The sequence below is a fragment of the Clinocottus analis genome, unplaced genomic scaffold, assembly GCF_023055335.1.
Source record: "Clinocottus analis isolate CAN_PGR_092001 unplaced genomic scaffold, fCliAna1.0.p SCAF_11, whole genome shotgun sequence".
NCBI classification, from domain to species: Eukaryota; Metazoa; Chordata; class Actinopteri; order Perciformes; family Cottidae; genus Clinocottus; species Clinocottus analis.
In genome coordinates, this window is record NW_027175832.1 from 1,568,725 (window position 1) to 1,582,557 (window position 13,833).

Below are 13,833 nucleotides of genomic sequence, written 5' to 3' on the forward strand. Positions count from 1 at the left end.
GTTCATTAGTTTGCGAGGTATCTCAAAAGCCGGTCAACAGATTTTAATTAAATTTGGTGGAAATGCATCAAAGGCCAATAAAAGGTTTTCCAACAGAAGAGGATGAAGCACCTCCATGACCTTTTGGATGGAATGCTGTGACGCTTTGTACATTTATTTCAACACAACAGACGTTTTCTGTTACATTACACTTAATTCATCCCAAGCGACTTATAATAAGTGCTTCAACCATGAGTACAAACAACAATCAATAAAGTAGAATTTCTTCCAGAAAGACCATTTGAGTGCCACTAAAGTGTTGCTTTCTTTATTTAATAGCAGGTCAAACTTTTAAACGTGTCCATAACTCTGGGGTGTATAACGTCAGCCCTAGCTGCCGCGCTGTCACGCAAATTAGCATGCTAACAAGCTAAACTGAGATTATATCTAAAATAAAATACTTGAATAGTTCTGTGATGTTGTTATATTTCAAAAGGGATCATGATGTAATATTTGTGATGCTCAGAAAAAAATGGTTATAATTAAATATAAATAAATTAATATTTTCATGTGTACAGTTCCACTAGCGTTAGCCTTAAAAGCTGCTAAGGGGCTCCCTGAAGACGGAAGGCTGTGTTTGTTATGTGTTTTAGCGACTGACTTCCACTGAGCACCTTTTTATTGCAGATTGTAAAGCCTATGATGGGACAGCGTTCTTTGTTTGCAATGTTATGTTACATGTAAGAAGGTTTTGACTACATTCTTCCATTGAGATGACTGTGCAGACGCGTAGCTCTTGGAGTTCATGTCGTGTTGTAGTGTTGGTGTCTTCTGCTGTCGGCCTAACGCCTCTCCCACTCTCTCCTGTTGTCATCTGATCATCATCCATCAAGTCTTCTAGCAAATGGTACTGGAGATTAGTACCAGTAAGTCCATTCGTTCTGAGGAACTGCTCTTCATCCACCACTACCCTCCCCCTCCTCCATGTCTCGTCCTAAACCTGCAAGGATTCATCCCTTCACGTTGTCCCCTCCAGTTCTATTGTAATTGCACGCGCCCAAACTCCCATCATGCATTGGTCCCATCCCTCCCACCTCAACCCTCGTCTCCACATTCATAGGAATCTGATTTCATGATGTAGTGACTGTTTGAAACTTGCGTCGCTCTTATGTTCAGGAACTAAACCGAGCATGAGCCCCAGGAAGTCACCACTGTATCTTACGTACATATAGAATACATATAATATATAATATATAATGACAGAAACCAATGCTAACGACCCGGTTTCCTTGTTTTGGATCTGGCATGTCTGTTGTTTGTGTTTAAATTGGCTCCTCTGGGGGAAAATATTTCAAACTCTCATGTTACAAAGCACAAAGACGCTGTCAGACAGAGAGGGCTGCTGGGATTAAAACCTCCATCGAATCTCTTGAATAATTGCATATGCGACGCCATTATTATGTGTTTATGGGCAAACTGGGAGTACTGGTGCCCTGGAGACACATGCAGTAGTATAATGTAGAGTACAGTAGTATAATGTAGAGTACAGCAGTATAATGCAGAGTACAGTAGTATAATGTAGAGTACAGTAGTATAATGCAGTAGTATAATGTATAGTCTAGTAGTATAATGCAGAGTGCACTAGGATAATGCAGTAGTATAATGTATAGTACAGTAGGATAATGTATAGTACAGTAGTATAATGCAGTAGTATAATGTATAGTACAGTAGTATAATGCAGTAGTATAATGTATAGTACAGTAGGATAATGCAGAGTACAGTAGTATAATGTATAGTACAGTAGTATAATGTATAGTACAGTAGGATAATGTATAGTACAGTAGTATAATGCAGTAGTATAATGTATAGTACAGTAGTATAATGCAGTAGTATAATGTATAGTACAGTAGTATAATGCAGTAGGATAATGTATAGTACAGTAGTATAATGCAGTAGTATAATGTATAGTACAGTAGGATAATGTATAGTACAGTAGTATAATGTATAGTACAGTAGGATAATGTATAGTGCAGTAGTATAATGCAGTAGTATAATGTATAGTACAGTAGGATAATGCAGTAGTATAATGTATAGTACAGTAGTATAATGCAGTAGTATAATGTATAGTACAGTAGGATAATGCAGTAGTATAATGTATAGTACAGTAGTATAATGCAGTAGTATAATGTATAGTACAGTAGTAAAATGCAGTATTTTGTCCTGGAGAGACAGAAACAGAAAAAGATGGATTCCCTACTAACACAAATCATTATTAAACTTTAAATCTCGTGTGATGTCTGATGCTGAAAGCGGTTCACTCGTCACGTCCATTTTGTTCCTTCTCTTCTTCTTCTACAGACTAACTTGCTTTGTCTGCGTGGAGCCTGAAGCCCTGAGCTGTACATGAACTCATCCATTCACTGCTGCATGCAGATAAAAGTCTTTTTGCAGATATTGCACCAACAACAACGATAGAAAACCGACTGTACTCGTCCACCACGATGACACATATGTGGTGTCTTTGTGCTGTTGCCATGGTTTCAGGCTCGCTACAGGAGGGATGGCGCCCGGCCGAGCACGCCGTCGCTCCCCCTGGTGGACAACCTGCTGAAGGACAACACAGACGGCTGCGCTCTGACCACCCTGCTGCATTTCTACTGCCCGCAGGCCGCCAGGCTGGAAGGTGGGAACCGAACCTTTCAATTTGTAACCACGCCCACTTGACCTCACCGGCCACGCCCTCTCTCTCGCTCTCTCTCGCTGTGATGACATCACAAAGTAAACAGACGACACGAAAGTCAGCTCACTTCTACATGCAAAACGAGAAATAAATAGCATTCAATGAGCTGAGTACAGTGAGCGAGGGAGCACAAAGGAGGCTTTTCTCCGCTCTGACGGCGAACATGCATTTCATTAGAGGGATTCAAACAAAGAGCATGATTATTATCAACTTGCCCTTATTGTCCCAGGGCCTTTTTTGGCCTTTTTGAATATATAAGAACGTAAGTCAAGTCAATGAAAACAAATACTAGCGTAGTAGCCTTTAACAGGGAGTATTTGTGATGGACTAAACGAGCCTTAATCTCAAAGAACAGCATCATCAAGAGATTAGAGGAAATGTTTTGGCTCTCTGTGGTTACAGTTAATGATGTAAATGCAGGATATTGTTCCTGATGTTGACCCGATAGAGACACTGTCGGGACAGAGAGCTTTCAGGACAGACATGGAGAACAAAGACTTGCTTCCTCTCGACTTCTCTGCGCCCTCATTTCTAAAAATGCCCCGAGCTGCGCCGCGATTGGTCACGCGGGTTATGTGACGGAGGACCGTTGGAGGAGTCGCCGGCCGCTATTTCAAAGATAAACAACTCTCGTGGCGCTCAGGATTAAATATAGTTCACGGGGCGCTCGTACACATGCGGACCAGATGTGGAAGCGAGTTAATTTCGGTCTTTCTCTCTGGCAGATTTGATTTACTGTCAGAACAATAAAGAAGTGCAGCAAAGTACAGGACGACATCGCTCCGGAGGAACCGTTGGATCGTCTGTCTCTTGTCAGATTTATGAACACGTGCGTGGGTCCGTCCTTACAGGAACTTCACGGGATACAAAATCCTGATGATTCACCCGGTAGAGATTTAAAGACGTGTGTCATGAACTGTTTCAGGGATTTGAAGTGATTCAAATCCGTTGCATGGTGCGAATACTAGTGTGACAAGTAGGATCATTTGGTCCTCGGCCGCTGGTTTTTTTAAAGCTAAACTACATGCCTTATCTTCTGCTTGTCTTCCTGCCGGGCCTCTGCTGCCACCCCTCCCTCGTGCGACCGACCCCTCCCCTGGCGGAGCAGATATCTGCCTCAAGGAGACGATGTCGCTGGCCGACAGTCTGTACAACCTTCAGCTGGTGCAGGACTTCTGCAGGAGCAACCTCAACCACTGCTGCCACTTCAGCCTGGAGGACATGCTCTACGCTCATGCATCCATAAAGGTAAGGACTGCATTCACATATGAGAGGAAAGGGGGGACAGATGTATGCATGTGGAGGCTGTGTAGAGGGCTATTTTTACCTTGTGGACTCCAGTGAAGAAAGAAACTGTTTTGGGGAATCGGGGGAGAGTCAGGGCGGCAAATAAAACAGGCAAAAATGAGTCACGCAAGGAAAAGTTGAATAAGGAATGTGTGTGAGCAGTTCTCTCAGGGGTTGTTACTGTGTGTGTGTGTGTGTGTGTGTGTGTGTGTGTGTGTGTGTGTGTGTGCATGTGTGTGTGTGATAATTAGCAGGGCCATAAAGATAATTTTGCAACAGTAAGTATTGCTTTGCTGCCAGATTGAATGAATACGACAGCTTGTGTGTTGCAGAGTGTCTGTGCTTTTCTAGTACAAATGCTGCAAGCCAAATCCACCCCACCCCCTTCCCTCCACACACACACACACACACACACACACACACACACACGCACACACACACACACACACACACACACACACGCACACACACACACACACACACTCCCTCAGACAGAGGACAGATTCAGCTCAGAGGAGATTCACAGTCCGGACCCGTCTCCGCCTGCCTCCCTTGTTGATCAGTGCTCGTGCTCAGATCTCCTCATTTCACACACACATTTGTTTCTAATGAATAAAATACTTTCTGTACGACTTTAAAAGCATTTATTGGAAGCAGTGTGTGGTAAATAGTGTGCGGGGAGCATGGCTAGAAACATTCAGATTCAAGTCACGGTCCAAGCTGACTGGGACTTTCCATTCTTCAGAACAACACAGCAGATGTTTTTTATACTGTGATGTTTGTTTTTACTCTTTAATTCTCTTTCACTGAACTGTTTGTCGTGATTGTGTGTCGACTGTGTGGTGCTGGTGAGAGAAAGCGGTCATGAAGACGCGTCAGAGAGACTGGCACACTGCCCATTCCCCCTCGCCTGCACACTAAATCCTAACCTGTGTGTGTGTGTGTGTGTGTGTCTGCATAAGTCCATTCATTTATTATATTACACAACCAGACATATAGTTTATGCCTTAAAGCTCTGCTGCATTTAAAATGAAGATTTTACATCATTCTCCATCTATTCCTGCGAGAAGGTGAATCAGCTGATCGGTGTGTGAAACAAGAGGTTTCCTCCGGTTGTCATCGTCCACATCAGACCCCAGAGGCTTCCTCTTCATCACATGAACGCACTCATCATTGATTTGAGTTCCTCACTCGCTGCTCTCTGCATCCGTCTGTGCACATGTGACCCGTTCAAACTAAACCAGATGTTCATTTTTTACAGTTTTCAAGAGGTGTAAGGCCTTGATAATGAAGCACCCGGACGATGAAACGCTCACTAATATTCAACCGCACGTGCACACACACATACACACACTCGCATACGCCCACACCTGAGCCCGTCACCAAGCAACGGTTTCCAGGCTTTGACCTCACAAAGCTGATGATGTTGTGACTGAAGCTCATGCAGAGACACAGGAGGAGGAGCCGAGCAAAGGGACGACACACATGACATTACAACTCAACAATGTATTGACTAGTGTGTGTGTGTGTGTGTGTGTGTGTGTGTGTGGTTTTGCAGAGTAACTACCTGGTGTTTATGGCTGAGCTTTTCTGGTGGTTTGAAGTGGTTAAACCCTCATTTGTGCAGCCCAGAGTCTTCGATCCAAACGGTACAGAAAAGTTCAAAATAACATCCGCATGCTTCTTTTTTTTTTAACTGCAATGATGCAGAAGATGCATGCTAAAGGATAACTTTACTCATCAACACCAGGTTGCATGTGAATGATGAGTATGTGCCTTGCGTTCCCCCTGCAGCCCGTGAGCCTGTGACATCCTGCAGGAACATGGCTCCTGTTTCCAGTCCGATCAAACACAGCTATGCAGACGGACCCGACAGCCCCGACAATGCCCCCGCGCAGGGTAAAATATGTGTTCTCTCTCTCTTCAGTGATCATGCAGGCAGATTTGTCACAATGCTAGCGAGTATTCTTGTTCTCTGCTTGTGAGCGTTGGAGCCGCCGTTCCTATTCACGCAGCTTTCATTCATTTACTTCTGTAAGTTGTGGTGCTTTTAACAAATATGACAACATCAGTCGTAGTTATGAATTCATAGTAGTAGTTATGAACCGAGTGAAGTGGGAGAATGTGTTGATGTGAAACCAGAGGCCCTCTAGTGGCTGATTCACGTCCATGCAGTCGCTGCAGGGTCACTAACGCTGTATGTGAACTATGGAGGTAGATTTGTGTCTTTTCGACCCGAGCAAGTTTCTTGTTTGTAAGTAAATTATCTCCAAATCTTTGCTCTCAATTCCAAAAATTGCTCTCAAAAAAAAAAATTGCTCTAAAAAAAAAAAAAACTTTATTTATTTTCTTTTTTTAGAGCAAATTTTAGTTTTGAGGGCTTTTTTTTTTTTTTTTTTTTTTTTAGAGCAATTTTTTTGGAGAGCTTTTATTTATTTTTTTTCTATTTTTTTTTTAAGCAAATTTTTTTTTTAGAGTAATTTTTTTTCTTTTAATAACTTTTAGTTTTGAGAGTGCTTTTTTTTTTTTAATCACAATTTTTGGAATTGAGAGCAAAGATTTGGAGATAATTTAATTACAAACAAGAAGTTTGCTCAGGTAAAAAAGACACAAATCTACCTTCATAGTAAACGCATCTCTGACACAATTTTGAACGCAGATCCCTGCAGGATTTGTTGTTGCCTGTTGAAATAAATAACTTGCAGTAAGTCGCTCCTCTGTGTCTGACAGGTATAATGAAGAGGTCGACCTCCATGTCCTACGTGGACGGCTGTGTTGGGACGTGGCCCAAAGAAAAGCGGTCGGTGTCTAAACTCCACGGTGGTGGCACTCCAGCAGATGTGAAGCGGTCGGATGTTTCTCTAATGAACCAACATCACCTTTCCTCCCTCAGCTCCTCCTGTCGGGGAATCTCCTTTGAGATTCCTCTGGATGGAGACGCCGCCTCCTCCCCCGGCGGCATGACGCGCTCCGCCAGCAGCGACGGTCTCGGGTATAAAGTTCACTATGCGACTCGGGGCGGCATGAAGCGCCATCTCTCCCTCGCGCCCGCGGACGTGAACGGCCAGAGCAGACACATCGCCGAGGAGGACGAGGAGCTCGCCGCCAACAAACCCCTCAGCAGGAACAACACCTTCTCAGTGAAAACCCAAAGCAGGTACAGCAGAGGGAGGATTTTAACCTAAATAGTCAAGAGACTATTTATTTATTTGGGGTGTGAGGATTCAGCAATTTTTCATACATGGGACAAATGAATGTATGTTTTAATTATTTATTTGTTCTGACTTGACTTTATTTATTTTGTTTATTTGAATTGCTAGCACATATCTATGCATAAAAGAAAGCAGATCCACTGTGTTCAGTGTATATATCGAATGCTAACTTACAACACCTGTCTACAGGAGGCTTTTTTAAAAAAATAAATAATATTATACAGTATATATATAATAAAATGTAATAAAAAAGAGAATACATCCACATATTCATACATAGACACATACACAAAGGGTGTTAAATGCGTGAACAATGTTGTTTTTATCTAATTTAAGACCTTTATTAAAAACCTTAATTTGTTTGTTTAGTGACATACAGATTATTTTCCGACCCCAGTGGGAAAATTAGGACTTTTAATTTTCATACACAGGTGGGTGGAGGTTTAGTGTATTAATTATCCCTTACTTCTGGTCATGTTAGTGCCTGTTTAAAGTCTTTTTTTTGTTGCTTCTTCTTAACTTTCAACAGTTCAACTTGCGTGAAAACTTTAGAGATGAACGCAAAATAATACGCCACAAAAATAATGTTATTAATAAAGCTTTCTAATCTAATTATGTTACCTGAGGGCTCTGCTATAAATGCTAACTTTACAGTTTAAAATGTGTTTAAACTGCAGAGAGACATGAAGATACGAAGGACAACCCGTAAAGCTAACCGCTAATCTGCCTCTAGCATAAGAGATAATAATCCTTCACCTACCTTCACGTTACTCCAGGTACTCCAACGGCGTCCTCCCGGAGAGCAACTACAGCCCCGACACTCGCCACGCCGGCCCGTCAACCCCTCCGAGCATCGAAGAGGCCCTGAAGATTATCCACGACACCGAGAGGCCCCACGCCAGCCTGGCCGTGGGGGACGGCGACAGCGGCTTCTTCCTCCACGGCGCCGAGCCTTCAGACGCCGCGGGCGCCCGAGGTCCAGGAGACGACCCGGCTTCAGCGAAGGCCCGCCTGAACGACCACGACCCCAACTCCCTGTCCACTGACGAGGTGGACACGGGCATCCACGTGGGGACGGAGGACATCCAGAGCCTGGACGAGGACTCCTCCTCCCTCAGAGACTATTCGGACATCGACCCGGACTGCGAGGCCGCGGCCCGGCCCAGCTCCCTGCCGCCCGGCCGGCCGGAGGAGGAGGGAGGAGGGCGGAGGGGAGTCGGCGACGCTGACCGCGAGGGCGACGGCGGGGACGGAGGCGACAGGAGGTCAGCACCCACAATCCCCCGATCCCACACGCTCAGCCCCGTCTCGTCCTCTGGAGGCGGCGGCGGCGGCGGCGTCCGGATGACGAGCTTTGCGGAGCAGAAGTTCAGGAAGCTGGAGGGAAGGAGCAGCGGAGGAACCACGCCGGAGAGTTCAGATCTCAACGTGCCGTACACACACCTGCCAAAAAGCATTTCCTCTCAGGTTTGTGTCCTATTGTGTGTCACGCCGTCTTTTAAACTCTACTTTTGTTGCAGAGGCAGAAATACAGTTTGTTAGTCTGTATATAATATATGTTAATGGTCTTTTTGTTTCTAGATGTCTACACCTCCGTTGCCGATCACATCTCCCTCTCCGTCGACGCCCTCCCCGAGAGACCCCTCCCACCTGATCGCCTCCGAGATGATCCAGCTGAGGATGAAGCTGGAGGAGAAACGGAGAGCCATAGAAGCCCAAAAGAAGAAGGTGAAAAGATCGGGACAAAGAAAGACAGCCAGTCGTATATTATTATATTACTAAAAATGTAAATGTTGGTCTCCCCGCAGGTGGAAGCAGCTTTCACCCGCCATCGTCAGAAGATGGGCAGAACAGCCTTTTTAAATGTGGTGAGGAGAAAAGGCATCACTGCCCCCTTCGGCTCCAGCTCGGGCGCAGCAGAAGCTTCTTCTTCTCCAGAGCCGCTCGCCGCCGCGAAAGACGCCAACCGGGGCGGCTTGGAGCGGGCGGAGCGGTGCAAGCCAGACGGAGCAGCTCCTAGATCCCCCTGCGAGGATGGTGGAGGTGAGTGGTGCTGAGAAGAACATGACAGGTCGCGCCCAGAAGAAGTAGAAATGTACGCTAGGACCACATTGTGTATCCTAAAGACCACAAACCAACCGCACCAGAGTCAGAACTGAAGTCTCCGTCCGGTTGTTACGTCCACACCGAAGCTCAATTGCGCAATGTTGCAGCTCAAAGTGATGTCCATCATCACATTTCTGAGCCTAAACTTCAGCCACTGTATGGGATTTTTACTCCATAGATGCTTTATTAGAATTTGCTTTTAATTGTAAGTCCAGCATAACAATCATAGCATCCTATCAAACAGCTAATAGCCTGACTGAGCTGTGTATGTAATGTGTGATGCAGGCATGTCTCCGGGAGAAATTGACCTGACAGAGTACACGCGCTCCATCGAGAGGCTGAACACGTCGCTGGGCTTCCTGCAGACGGAGATGCAGCGTCTGGCCCTGCAGCAGGAGACCATCATGTCCATGAGGGAGCAGCAGCAGCAAGCCTGGGTCATCCCTCCTCCCGCTCCATCTCCACACAGGTATCACTGAACGACAGAGGAACAGATTGTTATTTTTATTTGTGGATGAACACATGCATGACCTCGTGTGTCCTCCTGCACTCAGGCAGCTCCGTGAGTTGCGTAGCAGCAGCGTCACAGGCCGGGGGTCGGGGCGAGGCTCCGTCGGGTCTTTGTCTCCCATCCTTTCTTCTTCCGGTTCTCCTCGCGCCCCCAACCGCTCTCCCGCCGGCCTCAAGCGGCGCCCGGCCTCCTTCCACGCCCGGACGCCGAGGACCCCGCGACCAAACGACCTGAAGGTCACGCCTTTCAGTCGAATGCTCAACACGCAGACGTCGGTGGACAGCCTGCCGAGACTGAGACGTTTCATCCCGAGCCAAACCCAGAACAGCTCGTTCGCCTACCTGGGCCACGACGACGGCGCTCTGGACAGCAAGGACCACGAGGCCAAGGACGACAAAGAAAACGCCAAGGACGAAGAAGATGTCGTGGAGAAGAAGAGCGCCGGCGCTCCCCAGCCGCCTGCAGGAGAAGCAGCTGCAGAACAAGAAGAAGAGCCACAGGAGGTCAAGCTAGCGAGGTCACCGGAGGTGTTGTGTCAACCGGTGTCTGAGATCCAAGGGCCCGCAGGCGGGCGGGTCCAGGGCGAGCCCCAGGACAGACGAGGGCTGGTGGAGGTGACTCTGTCCGGGCTGAAACCTCCAGGAGGAGGAGGAGGAGGACCACGAGGCCACGAGGTGACGGGGGAGGCTGAAGGAGACGCAGAGGCAGGAGGAGACGCGTACGGGAAAGAGCAGAAAATGTGCTGTGGATTCTTCTTCAAGGTGAGCCGCAGCGACAGAACGACTTCAGATAGTCCACGTAAAAGATTACAATGGAGGGAAAATAGAGTAAACTGACTGGCCCATCAGCTAACTTTGCGTTAGCGCGTCATCACTTGCTTTCTAGTTATTGTAACAGTGAACAAAGACTTTCAATTTCAGAACATGACATTTTACTAACAATGGATCTGTGTGATCATAAAACCATAAAACCGACTGACACAGACAGTTACTTGACTTCTCGTTAAGAACGTGCAGTATTGTACTTTATAGGATATACAGAGGTAAATCAGCTGTGAGAGACTGAAGGTAATTAACACTTACACCACATTAAACACCCAAAATACCAACATGATTTTAATAATTACACAGTAAGTGCTTATTTGCCATAATAACTTAATACCCGGTGTCATTATGCATCTGCTGAGGGAACCGGACGGACAGCTTGTCCTGAAGTGAATAAAGCTGCAGTGTAAATATCTGGAGGTCGAATCTGACTTGTGTATTTTGTGTGTGTGTCCTCCGTCCTCTCAAACACCAGGATGATGTGAAAGGGGAGGAGGACATGGCAGCAAAGAAAGCAGCTCTGCTGGAGAAGAGGCTCCGGCGAGAGAAGGAGACTCAGGAGAAGAAGCACCAGCAGGAGCAGGACCAGGAGCAGAGGAGGGAGGCTGCACAGTGCGTTTCACTTTCTCTCTGCATGTGTGAACACAGCACCAGTGTCTGCAGCGTGGCACAATGAACCTGTTCCTCCGTGTCCTCCTGCAGGTTGAAGGCCGAGGAGGAGCAGCAGAAGAAGGACGACGAGAAAGCGAGGAGGGAATACATCAAGCACGAGTTTCTGAGGAGGAAACAGCTCAAGCTGTTCGAGAACATGGACGAGGTCATCAAGGCCCGCTCGGGGAGCCTCAAGAAGAAGCAGCGGCCCAAGTCCATGCACCGGGACGTCATGGAGTCGCCGACGCCCCCCGTGAGAGCCTCAGGTGAGACACAAACACGCACGCACAAACACGCACGCACAAACACGCACTTCCAGCTCCGCTCACTGAGCCGTGCTCGTGTTGCAGGCGTGCGTCCTCGAGGCTTCTCGGTGTCCAGTGTTTCTCTGGCGTCTCTCAATCTGGCCGACAACGACAGAGAGCAGCCGAACAACCGGAAGAACAACAGGTGAGACTGAACCTGGAGTTTAGACTCTGGCTTTACACTCGAGCTCCAGATCTCTGACGTAAGAAGCACAAGAAGAACACTGACTCCACCTGCACCCGCCGTCAGTAAAACACAAAGATTATGTTGAAAATGTAGTCAGAATTCACAAAGAAGATAGTTGAAGCTGTCTGTTTTCATCTTTTTTTCAAGCTCCTTTCAATATATATATATATATATATATATAAATATATATATATATATATATATATATATTCACACCCCTGAGTATATTACCACCGTTGTGATGCACACTCCAACAATTACACTTTTAAAAATGTCCTGATTCCAACCGCATGTTTAATTTGTGACACGCAGATATTATTTACATAGACTTTAATTTCAAGCCGTGATTTGTGATGTTTTCTTCTGAAGTTGTGACTTTGTTGAAGCTCCTTTCCCTCATGTCTTTCTTTATCCTGCATGCGTCCCTCAGAGGCCATAAAGTAGCCCACGTCCCGTTCTTTCTAAGCTCTCCCAAAGAAAGAAAGGGAAGGTCAGTAATGTAGAAACAGCTCCGTCTGACTGAAGGCTGCTTTCCATCCGACAGACTCGCTCATGAGGAGACAGTGAAATCACTTGACTCATTACATCACTGCCATCCTCGCTTCTGCATTGAGGTTCATGGCCCCGTGAGGTCGCGATGTTTCCACCTCGGTCCTCCTGCTCTTCAGCTTGTTCTCCGGCTGCTGTTCTCTCTCTCTCTCTCTCTCTCTCTCTCTCTCTCTCTCTCTCTCTCTCTCTCTCTCTTCTCTCTTCTCTCTCTCTCTCTCTTCTCTCTTCTCTCTCTTCTCTTTTGGCTGCTCTGCGTTTCGCCGCTGTGTTTTTTATGAAGGTCTTTTTTACCCGAACAAATTTCTTGTTTGTAAGTAAATTATCTCCAAATCTTTGCTCTTAACTCCAAAAATTGCTCTAAATAAAAAATAAAAAAAACGTTGCTCAAAAAAAAAAAATTGCTCTTAAAACTAAAAATTGCTCTCAAAAATACAACTTTTTTTTTAGAGCAAATTTTAGTTTTGAGAGCGTTTTTGTTTTTTTTAGAGCAATTTTTTTTGGAGAGCTTTCATTTATTTAATTTTCAAATTTTAATTTTTTGAGAGAAAAATTTTTTTTTAGAGCGTTTTTTTTTTTTTTTTTTTGACAAAATGTTTTGAATTGAAAGCAAAGATTTGGAGATAATTTAATTTAATTTAAACAAGAAATTTGCTCGGGTAAAAAAGACACAAATCTACCTTCATAGTTTTTTGCCGTTTCCTTCACAAGCACCTGAGCTCGCTCTCAGAAGCCATAAAGTCAGCGCTGACACTTCATTTGCTCGGCCTCTCTCTCTCTTTCTCTCTCTCTCTCTCTCTCTCTCTCTCTCTCTCTCTCTCTCTCTCTCTCTCTCTCTCTCTCTCTCTCTTGCTGCACAGCTGCATCGAGTGTGTGATGTAATCCAAGACAACAGACAGGGTTGGAGAATTGTGTCACAGCGTCTGACCTTGTTTTAATCACATCTCTCTGTGTGTGTGTGTGTGTGTGTGTGTGTGTGTGTGTTTAACAACGATGTGTGTGCATGTCTGTGTGTGCACTCTGTTGGCGTACGCGTTCATCCACGTTCACGTGCATCATCCTCTCCGTGTTTGTCGTGGGCGTCACGTCCGTGCGTCTCATTCGTTGTGCTCGCCTGCAGGCCCGACTCCGCTGAGGGCTTCTCTTCCTGCCCTTCGACTGGCAGTCGCAACGAAGAGAAGGACTGGGAGAATGAATCCACCGCCTCGTCCACGCCCTCCAACAATGAGTACACAGGTAGAAGACACACCTGTACATACGACGCAGTCTGTCTTGTTTCACACGGAGACTTTGCGGCTTCATGAGCGTGCTTTCTTCCCACAGGACCCAAACTATACAAGGAGCCGAGTGCCAAGTCCAACAAGTACATCATCCAGAATGCCCTGGCTCACTGCTGCCTGGCCGGCAAGGTCAACGAAGGGCAGAAGAACAAGATACTCGATGTATGTTTTGCAAAGTGTGCTTCTCTGTTTTAATGCATTCGAT

The 13,833-nt window shown here is 46.0% G+C and overlaps 1 protein-coding gene across 2 annotated transcripts in view; it reads left to right on the forward strand.

The window, feature by feature from the left end:
* Positions 1–13,833, forward strand: part of camsap2b (calmodulin regulated spectrin-associated protein family, member 2b) — a 35,203-nt gene that overhangs the window by 19,427 nt on the left and 1,943 nt on the right. Inside the window, exons 5-21 of one of the 2 annotated variants that reach the window (XM_068599097.1) lie at positions 2,524–2,662; positions 3,828–3,967; positions 5,565–5,655; positions 5,801–5,905; positions 6,737–6,806; positions 6,900–7,163; positions 7,995–8,685; positions 8,800–8,946; positions 9,027–9,261; positions 9,610–9,793; positions 9,879–10,596; positions 11,135–11,271; positions 11,362–11,576; positions 11,661–11,760; positions 12,233–12,292; positions 13,469–13,584; positions 13,672–13,790. In XM_068599097.1, coding sequence (XP_068455198.1) covers positions 2,524–2,662; positions 3,828–3,967; positions 5,565–5,655; positions 5,801–5,905; positions 6,737–6,806; positions 6,900–7,163; positions 7,995–8,685; positions 8,800–8,946; positions 9,027–9,261; positions 9,610–9,793; positions 9,879–10,596; positions 11,135–11,271; positions 11,362–11,576; positions 11,661–11,760; positions 12,233–12,292; positions 13,469–13,584; positions 13,672–13,790 — 3,531 coding nt within the window. The remainder of the gene's footprint in view (positions 1–2,523; positions 2,663–3,827; positions 3,968–5,564; positions 5,656–5,800; positions 5,906–6,736; positions 6,807–6,899; positions 7,164–7,994; positions 8,686–8,799; positions 8,947–9,026; positions 9,262–9,609; positions 9,794–9,878; positions 10,597–11,134; positions 11,272–11,361; positions 11,577–11,660; positions 11,761–12,232; positions 12,293–13,468; positions 13,585–13,671; positions 13,791–13,833) is intronic. The other variant, XM_068599106.1, reaches the window with a different exon arrangement.